Source organism: Podarcis gaigeae (genome assembly GCF_964106915.1).
Source record: "Podarcis gaigeae genome assembly, chromosome: 3".
In the NCBI taxonomy this organism is placed as follows: domain Eukaryota; kingdom Metazoa; phylum Chordata; class Lepidosauria; order Squamata; family Lacertidae; genus Podarcis; species Podarcis gaigeae.
In genome coordinates, this window is record NC_139680.1 from 100,864,215 (window position 1) to 100,885,606 (window position 21,392).

General features: G+C 43.2%; 1 protein-coding gene across 1 annotated transcript in view; it reads right to left on the minus strand.

The window, feature by feature from the left end:
* The window catches only part of LRPPRC (leucine rich pentatricopeptide repeat containing), a 112,306-nt gene extending 93,340 nt beyond the window's left edge, over positions 1-18,966 (minus strand). Inside the window, exons 1-7 of the mRNA XM_083733065.1 lie at positions 18,273-18,966; positions 9,600-9,802; positions 5,815-5,937; positions 4,845-4,966; positions 4,685-4,743; positions 3,456-3,542; positions 2,387-2,513 (exon numbers count right to left, since the gene is read on the minus strand). Coding sequence (XP_083589191.1) covers positions 2,387-2,513; positions 3,456-3,542; positions 4,685-4,743; positions 4,845-4,966; positions 5,815-5,937; positions 9,600-9,802; positions 18,273-18,409 — 858 coding nt within the window. The 5' untranslated portion in view covers positions 18,410-18,966. The remainder of the gene's footprint in view (positions 1-2,386; positions 2,514-3,455; positions 3,543-4,684; positions 4,744-4,844; positions 4,967-5,814; positions 5,938-9,599; positions 9,803-18,272) is intronic.
* Positions 18,967-21,392: the final 2,426 nt, after the last annotated feature.

The window sequence follows — 21,392 nt, forward strand, 5'->3', positions numbered from 1 at the left end:
TGTGGTGATGTTCCGTGTTAAAGAGCAATTTGGAATCTGCAAAATTAATTTCGTGTCCTGTTTCTTTCATGTGTTGGAAAAGAGAGGAAGTTTTTTCTTCTTTTTTGACGGCATTCTTGTGTTCTGCGATACGTGCATTTATTCGTCTGTTTGTTTGTCCAATGTACGTGGCTGGGCAGACTTTGCAGGGTATTTCATAGATCCCTTGGTTTTCCAACTGGATTTTATCCTTGGGGTTTCTGAGGATATTGGCAAAGTTCAAGAGGTCAAGACACAAAGACTTTAGCAACTAATCCACACCTAATGACCCACCTAAGTGGTACTCAGGATATCACTCAAGAAATCACTCAAGGTATCTCTCAAGTAATTAAGGAACAAAAGAAGAAAAGGCACACTAGCCTGGGAACTTCCTCTCTGCCCAGAACATTGGAGGCTAGACACCACACCCCCTCTACAGTATTTATAGGAACTCAAACATTGAGATCCCGCTCTGTTCCAGTAACAAGAAGCCGAAAGCACCAGCCTGAAGATGACGAGTGAGACCTCGTCGAAACGTCGCCTAGACACCCCAACTTTTACACGGGAAGACACCCGAGGACACCAAAACCTGCATTCCTGTACCCGTGAAAATCTACGAAAGCAAATATTGATCTGTATTAATCTTTTTTATTACCATCAGTTTTATTGCCACAATGTAACACTTTCATCTACATGGAAAGAACGCAGGAAGCCATCTTGTACTTAGCTCAGTACTGTCTACAATGCCTAGCGGTGGCTCAGTGGAGATGGCGGGCATTGAGTCTGGAACTTTCTGCATGTGAAGCAAATGTTCTGCCACTGACCTATGGCGCTTCCACAAAGAGGGCATCTAGATTGACTTCTGTGGATGTGTTGTACGTTAAGGTGTTTAGTCATAACACAATGCCCAAAAGATCAAGGATGGATCTACTTCATGGGATAGTTGAGAATATACTATGCCAATATCTGCAAAATGATTCCAAAAACCATTCAGTGGAACCAAAATATTGTGCTGGAACTGCCTTTTCAATGTGCAAGTATGCTCCAGTAGCATTGCATTCATTCTCAAAACTGATTTTCCAAATTCAGGAGATTCCAGGCATTAATCAGCCAAATGAAACTGGGTGCCGTGTTACGCATGACACAATTGTGTCTCTGAATGTTAAGGGACCACTCTAGAGAAAAAGCCATTAAGTATCAGCGTTAGTTCTGAAATATATGACCTTGTAGTAGACTGCAGAGTATTGATTTTTGTGGCTTAAGAAAAACAGCAGAAAGCACAGTTCTGCTAAACTTAAGACCTTTTAGATTGAAAGCATTGTAGTCATCATTAAATCCATTGCAGGTGGAGAGAAAGAGGTTTAAACTGTCAAGGTGTTCAGTTTAACTGCATTGAAGCCCTGGCTAATAAACAACACTTTTTATCCCATGATGAGTATAATCCAACTCACATCTTCAGCACAACTGTCTTTTTCCAACACTGATCTCAATTAATGTTTGGATATCTTAGATGATCCACAGGTGTCAAAAGACAGACACACCAAAGTATTAAGTATAGGTAGATCTCCACAGTTTTTGGGAATCCACTGCCGGTAGGGTGTGGTTACTAAAAAGTGGTGTAATGAAATGCCCAAGTGTGTCAGTTGTGGAACTCTTTCGATTTTCTTTTAAAAAAATATTTTGTAAAAATACATACCACTAACTCACATAGAAAACAGATGTGGGCAGCAAATGTAAAATCACAAGCACCAGAAAAATATAAAAGCAGAAAAAGCAACAACAAACTGGTCAATCACATAAAATTTGTTCAACTGAAAATGCCTGTTGTCTTCAAAAGATGTGCTTCACCAAACATGCTATATTCTTGATTTCTTGTAGATACTAAGCGGGGCTCATTTACATAGGGGACAATTAACAGCATTACTCAGTGTATGCAAACAGACAAATTGACTAGGCAGCTTTGAGTAAGCCACTACCTTCTCTGCTTACCAAAGAATACCAGTTGCTGCACAATTTCAACATACAGTGGTACCTCGGGTTAAGTACTTAATTTGTTCTGGAGGTCCGTTCTTAACCTGAAACTGTTCTTAACCTGAAGAACCACTTTAGCTAATGGGGCCTCCTGCTGCTGCCACGCCACCGGAGCACGATTTCTGTTCTCATCCTGAAGCAAAGTTCTTGACCCGAGGTACTATTTCTGGGTGAACAGAGTCTGTAACCTGAAGCATATGTAACCTGAGGTACCACTGTATTACACTTCCTATAGAATTAGCTACTAGCCATTTGGGAAAAGGCATGAATGAAAAGTAATGGCCATTATAAAATCTTTTCTGGACAGAGCTACAGCTTTGCCAACGGTGTGTATTACCTCTTCAATTTTGCTCATGTCACCTTTCTCAGCGTATGCATTCAATAGTGCAACGTAAGTGTCTGGACCAGGTTCAATGCCAGCATCTCTCATCACAGAAAGGATATTTTCAGCATTCTCCATATCCCTGTGAAGTGTTTAAAAAAATATATATTTTTTAATATAGTGGCAAATACAATGCTATAAACCGGTTGTGGTTGGTATTAAGACTTGAGCCTATTGGGGGGGTGTCACAATTTATCAACAATGAGTTCTTTATTCAATTAAACAGCTGTGGGAAAAGTAATGAATGAAATATAGGACGGGAACAGACAGAACATCTGCAATCTTTGGCAAGTCCCAATAAGGATCATCAGTGGAAGGGCGAAATTCATCAAGGCTGGCTCACCTGCGTGGCTACATTAGCACAATCAAATCTTGGCTTAATAATACAACCCCATTGATCCATTGTTCTCTACTCCCCTTCTTCAAGTGGCAAAACTGGTAATCTGCAGTTAACCAGAGCTTCCTGGGAACTGGGAAGCTATGGCTATTGGTTTCTAAACCAAACCAGGCAAAATAGGAAGCAATAGTTCATATGGCTTCCAAATCCTGCACAATTTCCCAGTCTGTACAAAACAGGAAACTACAGTTAGTTGTGGCTTCCTGCCTTGTTTTGTTGCTTTTATGAAGGAAGGGGGCAAGTACGACCAAAGGGGCTGTACCTGCCACCTCCACCCCCTTTCAGCTGCTATGTGCAAGTCTAAAAATTTTCATGCAATTTAATGAGATACACTTAAGTTCATTTTTACATGTACTTTGGCCCTTTAGCATATGCATCAGAAAACCAGTCAAAGTTACAAATTTTGAAACTGTCCCATGCAAACAGCCACCTGGTGGGGGGGGGGCCTTTTTATTTTCAAGAGATACCTGCACCCATCATTATGCACACATAAGATCTCTGTCAGGTAACTGGGTATGATATGAAGGGTGTAACTATTTGTAACAATTCAAAAATTAGAAAATGCATTCACTTTAACTCAGACAAAGTAGCAATTTAAGCAGGAGAAGAGTAAGAACTATAAATTACCCGGATCTCGCATGGCCAGTCACAAGTGCGCTGAATACAGACTCTGTGATTGGGAGCTCCTTGCTTTTCATAAAACCAAGAATCTTGCTGCAAGATGAAGAACTAAGTCAGCTATGTTTTTCTTTGGAAAATGCAAGTAAAACAAATGTACTTTATACTGAAGACTATATGCTGAAGTAAAACAAAATAAGGTATCATTTAAGTCTTGTAATACTGAGTTAGCTAAGACCTTGAGATTACCATTTTAAATGCAAAAAGACAATTAATCCAATATTTTAAAACATATTCTGGAAAAACAGTGTAAGTTCATTGCTCCTAACCCTATCTTCTGTTATATATTCCTCTTTTAACCTAAAAAGGAAATTCCTGATTAAATTAGTACTGTGCAGCATAAAAACACATCCATGCTTTCTCCACTGGCTAGGTATTTTTTTCTTGTACCTTGTTCCTTTCAAGTTATACAAATCCCAATTCTTCTCTTGCATACAGTGGCTGCATTCACATGAATAATGTTGCATACTAGCCATTGTTCAGAACCAAAAAGTGTGGTCAACATTAACAATGGTTAGTTTCAACAAGCCAGTTTCAGAAGTCGCAATATTCAGCTGGCTTGTTTGAAAATAACCATAGCCAAGTATTGTTTCTTTGGATAAGGTTATCCCTTTTGTATTTTCAATGGGCTTTCATTATTCAATCAGTGAAATTTGTTTCTTTGTTAAATTTTATTTCATGTTTAAAAATATCAGCACTGAAATCGTATACACCAGAGATGGAGAACTGGATCTAGCCAAATCTTTGCCTTCCTTACTCCCAGTGGCCCAAATCTTACAGGCAAGCAGGACTGCTCACTTCTCAATCATCTAATGTCACTATGACATCAGGTGATATAGGGCTTTGAAGTCCCAAGAATGAGATGATTGTCAGCCCTTCAAAAGCCTCTCTGAGCCCAGTCACCTTTTTACTTGTCCACACTGACATATTAGGTGCCAGATGATTGGCAGGTGGGCAGAGCTTGGACAAAATGGCCAGGCAGATCAAATGGGGAGACCTTGTGCCCCTCCTTGGCTAATAATGCCTAAAAGCCAGTGATTCCCCACTCCTGCTATACATACTTATCTAGGAGTAAATGCACTGAACTCAATGAGACTTCTGGGTAAGCATGTAAAGGACTATGCTGTAAGATGCATTTTAGCTGTAAAATATTTAGGTCCATTTATGCAAACCCTTACCTAGCACCATCAATATCACCCTTGCTGCAATAGGCAGCAATCAGCCGCTGGTAAGTGACCTGCAAAAAAGATGACAAAAATAAGACTTGCTATTTAATGAGTGGTGGGGTGGCGAGTTAAAAGTTGGCCAAAAAAATGCCTTTAGGAAAGAAGTACATACTCGATTGGGCTGAACATTAGCTTCTTCCATTTTTGTTAAGAATTCAGTTGGAGAGAATGTGTGCCCATTCTGAAGGTAGACCTTTAGCAAAGCATTGTAATGGCTTACATCATACACAACACCTTGACAAGAGATTATAAAGAAAAATTAAAATTCTGTACATTAAGAAGTTCAATACAATAAAATAATTCAATGCAAATACTATCATAGCAACATATTTAGGCATAGATAAGAACACACAACTTCTGAAAGCGTGTGAAGCTATATTTCAAAGTCCACTAAACAGAGTGTACCTTTGTAATGCAATGCCTGAAACAAACGTTAAACACATGTTTGCAACACAGCGCATCTTAAGTCCATACACTGAGGAAGTATGGATATTATTAAGGTCAGTTCAGACATAATATTCTCAACCCTCCTTCTATACTCCCATTTGTGACTATGGTTTGCAGCTATGTGTATTAACAGGAAATCCAAGCCATGGTGGGGGAAGGTCTATGTAAGCATAAATATTGTTCAGGTAGCATCCAACTACTGTTTGACATTATGTTTAAGCCAAGTCTGGTATTTAACACAACCACTATGTAATATCTACTCACAAACCAAAGCTCTAAGAACTATTACCAGCGGGAGCAATTGGGATATTGAACAGAATTGTGGATAATTGTTTAGCAATGCAAAAAGTAGCAATATTAAACTAAAGTCTCTCTCTCAAAAATGTTAAGCAACAACTTAACTGACTTCATTGCACAAAAACAAAGCTTGGTTTTAATATTAACACCTCTAGATGTCAGTATAGCTCTTGGAATCTAAAAACAGATTTCCTAGAGTTGTATCTGCAAGTATTTAAAGAATGTCAGCTACACATTTAGCATCTAACAGTATTTTAATTCCATTAATTTTTACACCAGAAAAAAATAAAGCACATGCTAAAATAACATTCATATAGCTTATTTAAGAAAAAGAATACCTAGTCCTTTCAACTGGGTCCATATGGTATGGGCAAGTTCTGTTCTTTCAGCTGGATGATGCTCAGGCAATAATGAACCACAGGTTCTCAACAACAGTAGGGCCTGGTTACTACTTGGGTATCCTAAATTAGAACAAGATACATGAAACTGCAACATGAACAATCACTACGTAACTTAGAAGGCATGAAGACATTAAAATCTTTTAAAAGGGGAGGGGGGGGGACTATGCATAGCTTTGAAAAGTTTAGAAAGCATATCCACACTGTTCTGTGACATCTGACAACAGAAAAGGAGCTGCAGGTCAAGCTTTGCAACATGGGGGAATTAAGAACTCAATCCTATGTGTATCTACTCAGACATAAGCCCCCCAGTGTTCAATGGGGCTCGCTTCCCAGTTCAATTTAATTTAGAACTGCTGCTTAGACATACCACCTGGGAAAGTATTTGAACATGCATGCATTTAGTAACATTTTCTAGGATACAGGTAGGTAGCCGTGTTGGTCTGATGCAGCACATATATGTGTATGTGTATGTGTATGTGTATGTGTGTGTGTCCAGTAGCACTTTAAGAGACCAACTAAGTTTGTTCTTGGTATAAGCTTTCATGTGCATGCACACTTCTTCAGATACCAGCACATGATAGCTTATACCAAGAACAAACTTAGTTGGTCTCTAAGGTGCTACTGGACAATTTTTATTTATTTAATTTTTTATATATATTTTCTAGGATAGTAAAACTAGAGGCATTGGGTTGTATCCAACTTTTACTCAGAATAGACCCTCCAAAATTAATGTACCTAAGTTAGCCACGTCCATTAATTTCAAAGGGTTATGACTAATGTAGGGTGTTAGCCACCATGTTTTCCTGATGTGTCTCAAACTATTGTTGAAGAATTTGACTTACAGTAAACGTCCCAGATGGTATACTTTAAATGGAGCAACTAGTCCTGCAGTGCAAATATGTGCAGGCAAAAAGTCAGCTTACAACCAAAATTCTGATAGTATGGCCACTACATATATACATAAAGTGTGCTCTAGTGCTATATATATGCAGCTGAGCCTGTTTTGCCTATAGTTTGTAGTATTCAAGTGCCAATGTGTATATGCAGACACTCGTTCCTGGAACAACTCAATACGTTTGTAGCATATTTATGAAGGATTTAGTAACACATGGGTGCACAGTGTCACATTTCTCAGGAATTATTTTTTGTAACTGTTCTTCTAAAAATGCTCACAGATAGCACCCCAAAGAAAGCCAAATTATGCATCAGATTTGAGAACAGAAGAGAAGGTGACCCAAAAAATGTGTTTTAAGCAACCTAACTGCCAGAATGAAGTGATGCAATAAGCAGCACAGAAATGACCGTAATCACATAAATTAATGATTGAAGTTGATCTCTGTTTATGCAGAATATATATACTGAGCTTCTGCTCTTCACTGGGAGCACAGTGGGGGGCGGGGGAAATCAGTGCCCCTTTCATGTAAGCTAAACAACTAAAACAACACCTATGTTCTTTATTTCAATTTAGAAAGAAACAAGCTACTGATCCCACTTTTACAGGGAACTGCTCAGGTACTTCTAAAAAGTTTTCCCCAATGAAAGCTTTACGCTAGGAAATAATACACTTTCTATACATACTGCCTAATCAGCCTGTAACCTCAAAAGAGTAGCTCACTATTATCTGCTGACTGAATACACGTGCAAGAAGAATAAATTAGGCTCCATAACATTTGATGCAAAGCAGTATATAACTTTTCGCTTCGCTTAGCTTTAAGCCATCATTTCTAGTTGCCACTGGCCACCCAATCCTTGCAAAGAAATTTCTCTCGTCTCACACTAGAAGCTGGGGAAAGGAGCAGCAGCAATGAAGACTCTTTTGTTTTCCAAAGCATGAGATAAGAGAAGAGATTTGCCAAACCAAGGAATAAGGTGTGAGAGAAGACTCTCACCCAGGCTTCCTCAAACTCAGCCCTCCAGATGTTTTTGGCCTACAACTCCCATGATCCCTAGCTAGCAGGACCAGTGGTCAGGGACGATGGGAACCGTAGTCTGAAAAACATCTGGAGGGCCTAGTTTGAGGAAGCCTGCTCTTACCCAATGCTCTTGCCAATTCTGCCATTAGGAAAAGCCTAGGAAGAGCTTATGTCCCCCCTTCTGAGATCTCTGAAATTCATAGATAATTTGGGGCAAAAACCAGTCACCAAATGGTCCATCAACAACTGGAGTTGTGGCAACCAAATAAGTGGATGAATGATTACAATTAGGGTTAGCACAACTTGGTTTTTCAACCCCCAGGAATGGTGCACTGTAGATACCCTGATAAACAAGCCACAGCTATGTACACTTTGGGTACAAAAACAGAAATTCTGCTATGGTTTAGAAACTTGGTTGGATCCATGTAGCTAATATCCACTTATATTGACCCTGTTAATTTTTCTTTTTCCACTGTTTATGTCTTAAAAGAGCTAAGAAAACAAGCAATGTACACTCCAAGAGTTGCTTGACCTGATCAAGTAAGGGAGATCTATGCACTGAAATGGCCATCCATTCGTGTAGCTGTCACACGTGTATCTGTACCACCACCACAGGCCTCACCGTGACTGGATACACCTTTTGTTGTGCACAGCCCCACTTAGGCCTGCCGGTCTTTACGTGCAAATTGTTGCCTGTGTTTTAAGAGCAGGAAATCTGGTGGGGTGGTGCGACTTCACTGCAGCTTATGGAACAGTGAAGTGGCAAGATTGGGGCTGGGCACGTGGATGGGCAGAACCAATCTGGGGCTCCCACCAGAGCAGCCGTGCAGCCCTGCCCCCTCCCTCTCGTTATATGACAATGGGGGTGTGGTGGCACAGCAAGCTTCAACCACACCTGCTACGGAGTTGGTCTGAGGCCAGTATAAGCAAAGTGAGTGATGAGCAATGGTGCAACCCTATATTCATGGAGAGCAGGGTATCTCCGTACATCATGTGCTACTGCCATTCAGAGGGCACTGCTTCTTGGAGGGCAATTCCATTACAGCTGAGGCTATTCAACTGTAGGCATCTTACTGGCCTGTTGCTGGCTCTTTGTTCCTGCTTCTGCAGGGAATATGCTTAAAATGCAGGATGAGCTTGTCGTTAAATGGATCCTGCTAAGGCACAAGAGGAGGATTATAATAGGGCTTCATGAGGGCAGGGAGCGAGCTTGACTTATACCTCATGATTGTCAGTAACAACCAGCAGCTCTCCAGAATTTTAGGGAGGAATCTTTGCTTGCAAGGCATGTGCTCTGCCACTGAGCAATGGAGCCTTTCTCCACGTTTATACAAATGTGCATAAGCCACCTGCTTTTATTTTGGAGAAGAGCAAGCAGAAAGCCAGCATGGGCCCCCCAATCCAGATCAGGAGCACATTTCAGACTGGAGACCTGCGGCTGCTTTTTTTTCCAAAATAAAAGCATCCAGGTTAAGCACTCTTATATAAACATGTCACATGCAACTTAGTACTTACTGTCAATGCTAGTTAAAACAGGAATACCATTAAAATGTTTGTGCCCTACAACTAATCAGTTTTCACAAATTACATCTGTAACCCGAGTAAATGGAGCTCAATTTAATATTGCAGCCACCCAACTGCTAGAAATAATGTAAATAAAAAATGCTACAACTATTTTCAAAGCATTTTAAAGACAGTATGTATTAATAATTGCCAAGGATTTTAACAAAACTTAAGGCAAAACCATGCTGTTAAGCAAAAACTTGATGTTAGTTAAATATAATGTTAAGCAAAATAGTAACACTTTACCTGTTCTGCACACATCATGAAATATTCTTAATAGAAGGTTTTTAGTAATGCGCCCAGTTCTTCTGATAGATTCATCCAGTTTATTCAAGGCCCAATCAAAATGTTGTGTCTGCTTGCTTTGAATAGCTGTAGGGGGTTGCTCTTGAACTTCTCCCTTCTCTTTAGTTGCAACCGTAAAGAGCCTTGCTTGGTAGATTAGATGCCTACAAAACAAAACAAATCTCACTTTGAGGGCAGATAACAGCTATACCTGTGTGTTACATTTGCTGAGCATTCCGAGCTGAAGCAAACCTCAAGAGTTTTAGGGGTAGGAAACAACAAGAGCTAATAGTTCTCTGTTTGGAAAGCACTGAAATAAGGAAGCTGGCCAGAGAATAATAGAATCTTTGAGTTGGAAGGGACCCAAGGGTCAACTAGTTCAACCCTTACCACATGGAATTAAAACCTGCAAAGCAGCACTAAACTGCAAAAAACGCTATTGTACTCTGTCTGTACATATATACATATGTATACACACGCACACAGAAAAGAGCTGCAAAGTAATAAGTGGAAGCTATGACAGCTTGTGCTAAAGAGATTGTGGTAAGGAGGACAGAAGAAACACGGGGGCCTGAAATATAATGTACTGTCACCTTTTCACCAGGACCTGAAGTTCCAAGATGGCGGCGCTTTCATACGCTGCGGCTCTGAGCTCCCAATACTTCACCTACTCACGCACAAAACTGGTGACAATAAAGTACAGTGGTACCTCGGGTTACATATGCTTCAGGTTACATATGCTTCAGGTTAGAGACTCCGCTAACCCAGCAATAGTGCTTCAGGTTAAGAACTTTGCTTCAGGATGAGAGACAGAAATCATGCTCTGGCGGTGTGGCAGCAGCAGGAGGCCCCATTAGCTAAAGTGGTGCTTCAGGTTAAGAACAGTTTCAGGTTAAGCACGGACCTCCGGAACGAATTAAGTACTTAACCCGAGGTACCACTGTATAAAGGACCAAACAACTTGTTTTAAACTATCTTAAAGCAGAAATGGGCAACATTTTTTAGTCTGAGGACCACAGTCCCTTCTTGGCAATCCTCCACATGTTAGGGGTGGGTGGTGCCAGAGGTAAAAGTGAATAGAGCAATGAATGTCACTTTTACCCTTGTAGAGTAGGGCTACACACAGACCCTCTGTCTTCCATTCAGGCAAGCAAGCCATTATCAGAGATCAAGCAAGCATTTCAGCCAGGCACAAAATACTCGAAGAAGGCGTGTAAAAAGGCCGGTGAGGGATATGGTCTGGGGAGAGTCCCAAGGACCAGACGGAAAGACTTGGAAGGGGGTATTTAGCCTCCAGGCCTGAGGCTTTCCACCCCTAATCTAAAATCTACCCTAGCCGCTGAAGACAGCTATGGAGAAATGTAAACTGGGGGCTCCATGTCACTGGTTGCATTTATATGTAATGCTAAAGCATGGTTCAGTGCTACATAAGACATGCTTGAGCAGAGTGCTGCAGGCTCCCCACTAATCCATCCTTCTGCATACCTGGGAGCACAGCTTTAGCAGGTTTTTATTTTTAAGAGTCTGACTAATTTAACAAAACAAATTCACAACCAATGGTTCAAAGTTGGCTTATTAAACTCAGCAGAGATTGTTTCAAATGAGAATCTCCTGGCTGAATGTAACTTTAAGCTGAAATTGTGTAAATTTAAAACTAACTCTGCTAAAGACCTCCTTGCAACTGTGGCGAAGAGCATGCAACTCAGGCTCATTAAACATTTCTATGTTGTACTCATCCATGGTTTAGCGTTACGTGAAAATGCATATCCATTCTATGCTAGAGAATTCTCCAGAGAATATTCTCGAAACTGTAAATTCTAATGTAAGAACCAGTTTTACAACCCTCATTTAAAAAATCTAGCAAATAATAAGTCAAGCTGTGATACTGCCAGTGTAAGTAATGAATAATGATTTTTTGGATACAGTTACATTACTGGGCATTGTGTCATTCACCAGTGGCAGTTCTGAAATGTGAGCTACAGAAAACGTTGCGTGTTTGTTTTAGTTTTTAAAATGTGATTCATTTAATCTGATGAAGATTTGAATTTGTATGTATTTCAACTATATGTAATAGCCTTTTCCCCTATTTTGGTGGGACCTTATTCTTAGCAATTCTATACCCTTGGCCATACAGTGTGCTTTTTTTTTTAATAGAAAGCTTTAATGCTTTACACACTTAAAGTACCCAGGCCTATACAATTATGTGTAACAGCAAAAAGGAATAAGCTTACTGTGGACAGAGCAGAAAAGCTGACATATGTAGCATTTATTTTAAAGTTTATATTGATTTTATTTGTGTTGCACTGAAAATACTGTACCATTTGGATAAGCTTATGAAAGAACGTACTCATGTAGCAAACCTGAGGTTTTTTTTAATATTCCTTTTACTTTAAAGGATACATTTCATACATACACAACATAATTAGAATTCAAAGTTGATGGTAAATATATGGTTAGTGACAGGCTTAGTGATTAACATGAGTCATTCACGCTGAATTTTCAATTTCAAGTTTGGTGCAAAGAAAATCAAAGAATGTGAATTCACTGCATTGCCCCATTGAATAAAAGTATCTGTACAGTTTTTGGTTGGCATCTGAACAAGTTTACCCATGAATAAACACGTATATTAACTAATTATATAATTTTCAATGCATTAAAATTATATGATTTTCAATGCATTAAAATAGTCTCCTATTTTAAATGAAATTTCTCTAATATTCTCATTAATCAAGAATATTCTTGAGAATATTCTCCAAAAGATTATTCTCGAGATTTTAACATCACTAGGTCAGAGTACCTGAAGTATCATCATTTCCTACATGAAGCTATCTGGACCTCGAGTTCCTATTCAGAATGGCTTCTCTAGGTAAGATGGAGAGGGTGGCTACTGGAAACAGAGCGTTTTTTGGTAGTGATACATCAACTTTGTAACGCTCTCCAAAGAGAGGCTCAACAGGCAACTTCTAGAACAAAATCTAGAACAATAGCCTAGAGCACAGGTCTTCAACTGGTGGGTCGGGATTCATTACTGGGTTAACAACCTGAGCTAAGGAGGGTCTCAACAGCAGCACTACCATCAGACAAGGGGTCAGCACTTTGGGGCAAAGAATCCTACAAACGTTGGTATCAAAAAGGTACATTATAACCAGAGCTATCTGAAAATGAATTTAAGAAAAAACTTAAAGCATTACACAGGTGTATTTTAAATCCTTTGATATGCAATGTCTAACAGCAAGAAGTGAAAACACAAGTTAATCTAGCATCTTGACCAAAGTTCTGAAAAGGTCAATTCAGAATGATTTCAAACCTAACTCAGTCTACAGAGCCTGCTACATTACCAGCAGTACAGCATAAGGCCTCTGGAAATGTGACTTTGGTTCAATTGTCATGATGGAACCTTCAATTTCGAAAGAGCAAGTTCTAGCTTTCTTGCTATCAACAAAGTACAGTGGTACCTCGGGTTACATATGCTTCAGGTTACAGACGCTTCAGGTTACAGACTCCGCTAACCCAGAAATATTACCTCGGGTTAAGAACTTTGCTTCAGGTTGAGAACAGAAATCGTGCTCTGGCGGCGTGGCAGCAGCAGGAGGCCTCATTAGCTAAAGTGGTGCTTCAGGTTAAGAACAGTTTCAGGTTAAGAACGGACCTCCGGAACGAATTAAGTACTTAACCTGAGGTACCACTGTATGCGAAAATTTGATGGTAGTGGTATATCCTAAAGGGGTCTTAATCCAAGCAAGAAGAAAGCAGGTGAAAAACCATTCCTCCCAAAAAAACCCTGTAATTAGTTCTAAACCCATTCATTGAATTGAGAGACAGAAGTGGCTGTTGGAGGCTCCAGGAAGCCACATACTCATAGTCTCATTTGTATTTGATCAACTACAATGACTGAATTCAAACTTTTACAAACAGGAATTTAAAAAGAACATCACTCAAAACTGAGTGTTCTGGGTCAAGGGTGTCTATTGAACTTGAGAGGTGCTGCACCATAGTAACCTTAAAAGGTAGCAGTTTGAGACAACTGTGTAGTGCAATGGAGACACAGCTTGCTGATAAAAATGAGCATGGAGACTTCTGCCAGCAAAATCTTTGCTTTTCAGACAGAAATTATGTAAACACTGCATGCTGCAATTTTTTTAACAGCAGGCAAGTCTAAAAGCCCAAAGTAAATGGAATGCCAGTAGCAAATGCCCATGACCTCATGTCTGTAAACTCCAATCTGAATTGCAAATAGTTTGTGCACCTCCGCAGTTGTGGTAGGGAAAATCTTAACACTACTGAACCACGGCCCTTGTATGCTGCACGCTTGTTTTGTGCAACCGACAAAAATAACTTTTCTTAAAGGCATTTTCCTGGGTTCCTCTTCAGTCAGCTTTAATGCTTGTTGTGAACCTGCTCATTTCTTTCACTCCATCTGTTCACAATCTACTACTAGCAAGGCAGAGAATATTGCCAGCTGCCACCAATCTTTACCTTTATTTAGGGAAGCCCAACTGTTCCTTGCTTATTAATGCAATGTTTTGAGTGCCTTTGCATAGACAGAATAGTCTAGCTATAGTCTAACTATTCTGATGCTTAGATCTGCACAGGTGCTTTTTGTTTTCATGACATTTCATTATCATCCATTATCTGAACCATAGTAAAGGTAAAGATAGCCCTGCCCGTACGGGCCAGTCGTGACCGACTCTAGGGTTGTGTGCTCATCTCACTTAAGAGGCCGGGAGCCGGCGCCGTCCGAAGACACTTCCGGGTCACGTGGCCAGCGTGACGAAGCTACACTGGTGAGCCAGCACCCGTGCCACACATGGAAACGCCGTTTACCTTCCCGCTATAAAGCGGTACCTATTTATCTACTTGCACTTAGGGGTGCTTTCGAACTGCTAGGTGGGCAGGAGCTGGGACCGAACGACGGGAGCTCACCCCGCTGCAGGGATTCGAACCGCCAACCTTACAATCAACAAGTCCTAGGCACTGAGGTTTTACCCACAGCGCCACCCGCGTCCCATCTGAACCATAGCACATTTTTCCCCAAGTACTATTACTGAACTTTAATTAAACAGCCATTCTCCCTGGCACCTATCTCAAGAACGTTAAATTTCAGGCAACCAAGTAGTGATTATTATTTTTAATAGAAAAGTTGGCTCTCTTCTTCTTTTGGACCATCAATGTACCCCAAGCAGCTGGGGTCAGTAAAATTGTTAGCAGGTTAATGAGTTCTGGGGACTTATTTGCAAGGATGCTATTTATTCTTTTATTATTTATACTGCTGCTTTGAGCTGTTTTAGAAGGCAAAGCAGGACCTCTTTTAAAATAATAAATACTTTTTTGGGGTAGGGGAAATTATATAAAGAAGCTTTAAGCAACTCTTTTAAAAAGTCATTGCTGCGTAAGAGTAGCATGTAATTGCCAGCTGTCACCAGGACCCCACTTTTACTTATTTGCAGCCAGGGTGGAAGGGGAGAGCTGGCACAGCAATTGACCCAATGTGCCAGCAGTAGGGTCCGCTCAGGACCCAATAGATCTTGGACTGGCTAATTTCCACCCTTATCCATTTAGCAGGTAGAATGGGGAGCTCCATGCTAGCTGAGCGATGCTCATGTCACTCCACAGGCAAAGGCCGGCAGGAGGCTAAGAGGGCTGCAGCCTTCCACCTTCTTTCTTCTTCTCTGGCCTAGTAAGATTGTCTCCCATGAAAATGGTCTTAACAGTGAGTCCGTAAGTGACTGTGGAGGCCAATTCTGGATCCACACGTCCTTCCACAGTGGGGATGTAGGTTTCCAGGTGGGCTTGCATTGCTCTGAGAGTCCTTCTTTTTTATCAGACCAGTATTACAGGTTCCTCACTCAGAAGTTGCAGTACCCCAGTTTAATATACATAAAAATATATCCGAAAGACATGTCAACTGTGATGGCACATACTTATTGAAATGGCTGTTTGCAGGTGTGCAGGATCACTTCATATTGTGGAAAGGTTTAGTAACGTTCAAATCAACTCTATAGCATTTGAAGAGCAAATTAGTATAGGCAGTGTTTAGTATCACCACCTCACAAGCTACTTTTGTAATGTTTGTAATGGTGTGTTCTCTCAGTAGGATTCACACTTTTGTTATCCTGAAGCAAGCCTGTCACTGTTTTCTCAACCTGTGTCAGACATGCAGATGACTATGTGAACATGCAGATCACAGGCCCATCTGTTTAAAAAACCCACCTGTCGCAACATAAACCGTAAGCCAAATTGTATGTAAGATTATTTACCATAACTATTCCATGTTGATATCAAGAACAAAACTTACAAGCAAAATGCTGCAGTGCAATCTTAAGTATGTTTCCATAAAGAGGAAGCCTAACTAAGGGCTTACTCTCTAGGAGGTATGCTCATGATTGCAGCCATTGTTCACAATTCTAGATTAGTGAGGAGTGGGGAACCTGTTATCTTCCACATGTTGTTGGACTCCATCAGCCCCAGCCAGCATGGCCAATGGTCAGGGATGATGGAAACTGGCCTTGCAGATGTTGCTGGGCTACACAGATGCCCCATCCCAGGTCTGTATCAAATTTCAGATTATATTGCCAGAAAACAGTGTAGAAAGCCCCAAAAGTTATACCAAGGAAGGAAATTGTTAACAAGAAAAAGGGGAGAAACACCACAAGCCATTCAAGAAATTCAGTGGCAGCTTACTGATTTATTACAGCTTTAACTTATACTAGATTTCAACAACTTTTCTGTGCTTCTGGTGATAGCTTGCATGTGGGACTGAACAAGGATAGATGTAACATCACAGAAAGAATTTACACATCACTTGTAAATACAGTAGGTTTCAAAAGAGTCAGGTGACACACAGCACATCAAGTGCTCAAGAACTGCAAGTGTTCACAAAAGAGCCTCTGAACTCTTTGGGATCAAAGTCATGAAGCTATGTGTGCTTCCATACATATTTACTGTGGACTTGTTCCCATGCCTCCCAGCAAATATAGGGCAGTATTCAACTAAATAATTTCCCTGTATCAGATCCAGAGGCTTGGGGGATTCCATAGAACATTGGGGGTGGGGGCTATGCCAGCCCCAAGATCTGAATCTCTTCAGGGCTTGCTTATAGATGCAAGCCCTGGAGAGAGTTAGACAGACTGATTTGATATGCTACCCTTCATCCAAGGATCACAGGGCTGTTTACAGATCCAGACCTAAGAGCTGGCTTAAACATTAAGCAGAATCCAAGCTAGGGCTTTTCAGACATAGACTACATCTGCTTCAGGCTACAGCTACAGGGCTGTATGTTTGAATGCTTCCATACAACGCACCTCCCTAAACCAATTCAAGCAGGGACTGTACTGGTTACATGTGTTCCCAGGCCCAACCAAAATATAAATAATAATTCTCTCACTATACCAGCTCAGATCAGGAAACCCTTCCCTCTGCAAGCCTTTGCTTCGGCAGTTTAAAACACTGAATACTAGGAACAAGGCCTTTAGATTTGAGGATGCTCTACCCATCAAAGCAAGTGAACTTTTTCGCATTTTTGCAAGGCTTGCAATCTCAACTTACATTCAGGTAAGTGATTTTCTGGTGTACTTGCTGGTATGTTTTGCCAATAATTAAAAAATGTACCACTACATTACTTTAATGCTTTAAGCCATTTTAAGAAAGAGTTCATGTGTTGTCTTAAAACAACACGCCAGGAAGGAAAAAAAACTTGTCTGAACCTTCCTCCCCAACATGCTAATTTCCCACATGCAAGGAGATGTTAATAGAGGCAAGCTTTCAAACCTGTAATCTCTGCACTTGTAGCCTGAAGGCAAACATCCCAGGTGGATGATTCTGCCACAGTCATACACACTTACCTGGAAATGAGACTGTGTACAAACTATACCCTTAAAGTACATGTGAAGCACATTCTTTCCCTCAAACAATTCAGGACGCTGCAGTTGACCCCTCACAAAGTTACAATTCCCAACAACTCACAACCGACTACAGCGAGGGAACAGGGTCAGGCCAATGGCCAACCAGGTGCCTCTGGCAAGACCCCAGCACAAGAACCCTCTTCCATCTTGCGCTCTGCAGCAACCTGGCATCCGGAAGGATTACTGCCTCTGACCTTTAGAGGCACAGCATAGCCACTGTGGCTAGTAACGCTATACACGTGCTTTGAGGGGTGGTTATACAAGCCTAAGCCTCGCCGGCCTCAACAGCACTTTGCTTTTCTGAGCAGCCGTGCAAAGGGGTTTGCAGCAAAAGCCCTTAAAAAAAAAAAACAACTTGACTGCTTGTGCCCGGAAGTAAAGCCCGCCGAGTGCAACTGCGTTCACACGTGCACTCCCGAGGAAAGCTCAATGCGATGGTCACGGAATTCGGGCTCCACTCCCCCACCCCTATTTTGTTCTCGTGAAAGAGGTCAGGCAAACAGCACTTCGGGCGCCCAGTTCTGCGAGGATTTGAACGCCGGTCCCGAAAGCAGCGTGGGAGCCCCCCATTCCCGGCCCTGACAGCACCAGGCCGGCGCTCCGCGGGATTTACTCCCGAGTAAACGTGCCCACAAGGCGCCTCCCCCCGGCGACTGAGAAGCCCAGAGGGACCCCCGTGACCTTCCCCGCCGCCCCGACTGACTCTCGCCCGCCAGGCCGGAACCACCCTCACCTGCTGCCGCGGGAGGCTGCGGCCTGTGCGGAGGGCAGCGGCGCCCGGGAGCAGAGCGTGGCCCCCACGGCGCGGCCCCCTCTCAGGGGCAGGAGGAGCGAGCGGAGCCGCGAGGCCGACCTGAGGAGCCCAGCCATGATCTTCCTCCTCACGCAGGCACCGGTCAAGGGGGAGCACGTGACAGAGGCCGGGCGGAACCACGGCGCGAGGAGAGGGCGGGGCGCGCGCGGAGGCTGCGCCGCCGCTTCCGGCTCTCTTGAAAGGAGGAATAATTTGGCTCGACGTGACTCAAAAGGCGGGATTCTGTTTCCCCGCCGCTCTTTAAAAGGGTCTCCCTCCGCTTTGGGGAGTCGTGAGAGAGAAAAAGGTCTTCTCCCCCCCCTCCTTTAAAAAATGGTACCGTCCGAAACTGTCGGATTTGTTTCAACGGGAGCTGGAAGGTGAGCCCGAGAGGCATCCTCGGGCCAGTCAGAAGTGTAACCCGGAGTTTCGATATATCGAAATCACTTGTTATCGACTTTGATTTCTAAGAATGTAGGCCCTGGCTTCTCACACGGGGCGGCGGGGCTCCCGGGAGGGGTTTGTCGACATAAGCGGCAAAAGGAGTTTGAAAGGCGACTCGCAAAACTGAGCGGCACTTTTCTCAACTTCGGGAAAAGCATTGGTTGGCCTCGCTCTTCGCTCACCCCTCCCCTTTGCGTTAAAGTCACGTGAGAGAATTCCTCGACTTCTGCTTGAGCATGCGCCCTTCTCGACTGCGCCTGCGCGGAACGGAGAAAAGTTTTGCTCGTAGCAAAAGGTTGTATGATTCGCCCGCGGGCCGGTCGTAGGAGATCCCTGGGACATTCTTTGGTGGGCAGTGACCGTAGTCCTTTTCCAGCTTTGTGTACCGCTGACAGTGCAGTCCTTTGCTACTCAGAAGCTAGCGCCACTTAGTTCTATGGGACTTACTCCCAGGTAAGGGTGCATTGGTGACGCAGGTGCATTGGTGACGCAGGTAAGGGTGCATATGGGACGCAGGTGGCGCTGTGGGTTAAAGCCTCAGCGCCTAGGACTTGCCGATCGAAAGGTCAGCGGTTCGAATCCCTGCGGCGGGGGTGCGCTCCCGCTGCTCGGTCCCAGCACCTGCCAACCTAGCAGTTCGAAAGCACCTCCGGGTGCAAGTAGATAAAATAGGTACCGCTTACCAGCGGGAAGGTAAACGGCGTTTCCGTGTGCGGCTCTGGCTCGCCAGAGCAGCGATGTCACGCAGGCCACGTGACCCGGAAGTGTCTCCGGACAGCGCTGGCCCCTGGCCTCTTAAGTGAGATGGGCGCACAACCCCAGAGTCTGTCAAGACTGGCCCGTACGGGCAGGGGTACCTTTACCTTTACCTTTAAGGGTGCATTGGATTGCAGCTGAATGCTGCTGTCCTAGGTACTCTTACTTTTATTTTATTTTATTAAATTCCTATACCGCCCTTCATCTGAGGATCACAGGGCGGCTTACAATAGGAAAACACAAAAAACATAGTAACAAACACACACGCACCAGTTTAAAAGGCCATATATTGTTTAATCAGCCAAAGGCCTGGGAGAAGAGAAATGTTTTTGTCCTGCACCTTAAAGTTATGTAACAAAGGTGCCAGAAGAGCAACGCTAGGGAGAGCATTCCGCAAATGGGGAGCCACCACACATTCCAGTGCTTCCCCCTCGGGAGCCAGTGCCAGGCTGGGGGATCCTTTAACTGCTTGGCTGAGGGGAGCTGCAACCGCAAATTCCTCAGCCAAGCAGTTTAAAGATGCAGAAGGAGAAACAAGCTATATCGGCACCTCGCCTATGCAGCTTTTCTCTCCCTCTGCACAGTCTTGGTGAAACTGCCACTGCTCCTGAGTCCCTCTGCTAGCAACGCTTGCTGGAGGAAGTCGCTAGCAGAGAGACTCAGGAGCGGTGGCGGTTTCACCAGTGATATACCACTGAGTGAAGCTGGTATCGCGGTCTGCTCTTCATACCGGTCCTGGATGGTATATTGATGTATCACCCAGGTCTACCAATCACTCACTAAAAAGGTAAAGGACGCCTAACAGTTAAGTCCAGTCACAGACGACGGATTGCGGCGCTCATCTCACTTTACAGGCCAAGGGAGCCGGCGTTTGTCCGCAGGCAGTTTTTCCAGGTCATGTGGCCAGCATGACTAAGCTGCTTCTGGCGCAACAGAGCACCAAAACCAGAGCAGCGCGCAGAAACGCCATTTACCTTCTCGTCGGAGCCGTACCTATTTATCTACTTGCACTGTTGTACTTTCAAACTGCTAGCTTGGCAGGAGCTGGGACAGAGCAACGGGAGTTCACTCCGTCGCAGGGATTCGAACCGCCGACCTTCTGATCGGCAAGCCAAAGAGGCTCAGTGGTTTAGACCACAGTGCCACCCGCGTCCATTACTCACTACCAGATCTTTTTAACTGGAAATGCCAAGGATTGAACCTGGGATCTTCTGTATGCAAAGCATGACACCAGCCCCTAATCCAGCAGTTCTCAACCTGTGGGTCCCCAGATGTTGTTGGACTACAACTCCCACCATCCCTGAGCTCTGGCCTTGCTAGCTAGGGGTGATGGGAGTTGTAGTTCAACAACATCTGGGGACCCACCCACAGGTTGAGAATGGTTGCCTGTGGTGCCTCCCCAACAACACTCGAAGAAAGGTAACAAGTCACCATGTATATTTCATACACGTGTTGCATTGCTCTGTGTGTTTTGTAAAGGAAGAGGCTTACAGTGGTGCCCCACAAGACGAACGCCTCGCAAGACGGAAAACCCGCTAGATGAAAGGGTTTTCCGTTTTGGAGGCGCTTTGCAAAACGAATTTCTTTATGGGCTTGCTTCGCAAGACGAAAATGTCTTGCGAGTTCCTGCGGGTTTTTCCCCCTTTTCCTCCCCTTTTCCTAAGCCGCTAAGCCGCTTATCAGCTGATCCGCTGATAAGCCGCTTAACAGCTGATCGCTAAAAGCCGCTAAACCACTAATAGCGCTAATCCGCTAAGCTGTCAATGGGCTTGCTGCGCAAGACAAAAAAAACGCTATACGAAGAGCCTCACGCAACGGATTAATTTCGTCTTGCGAGGCACCACTGTACTTTCAAAATCT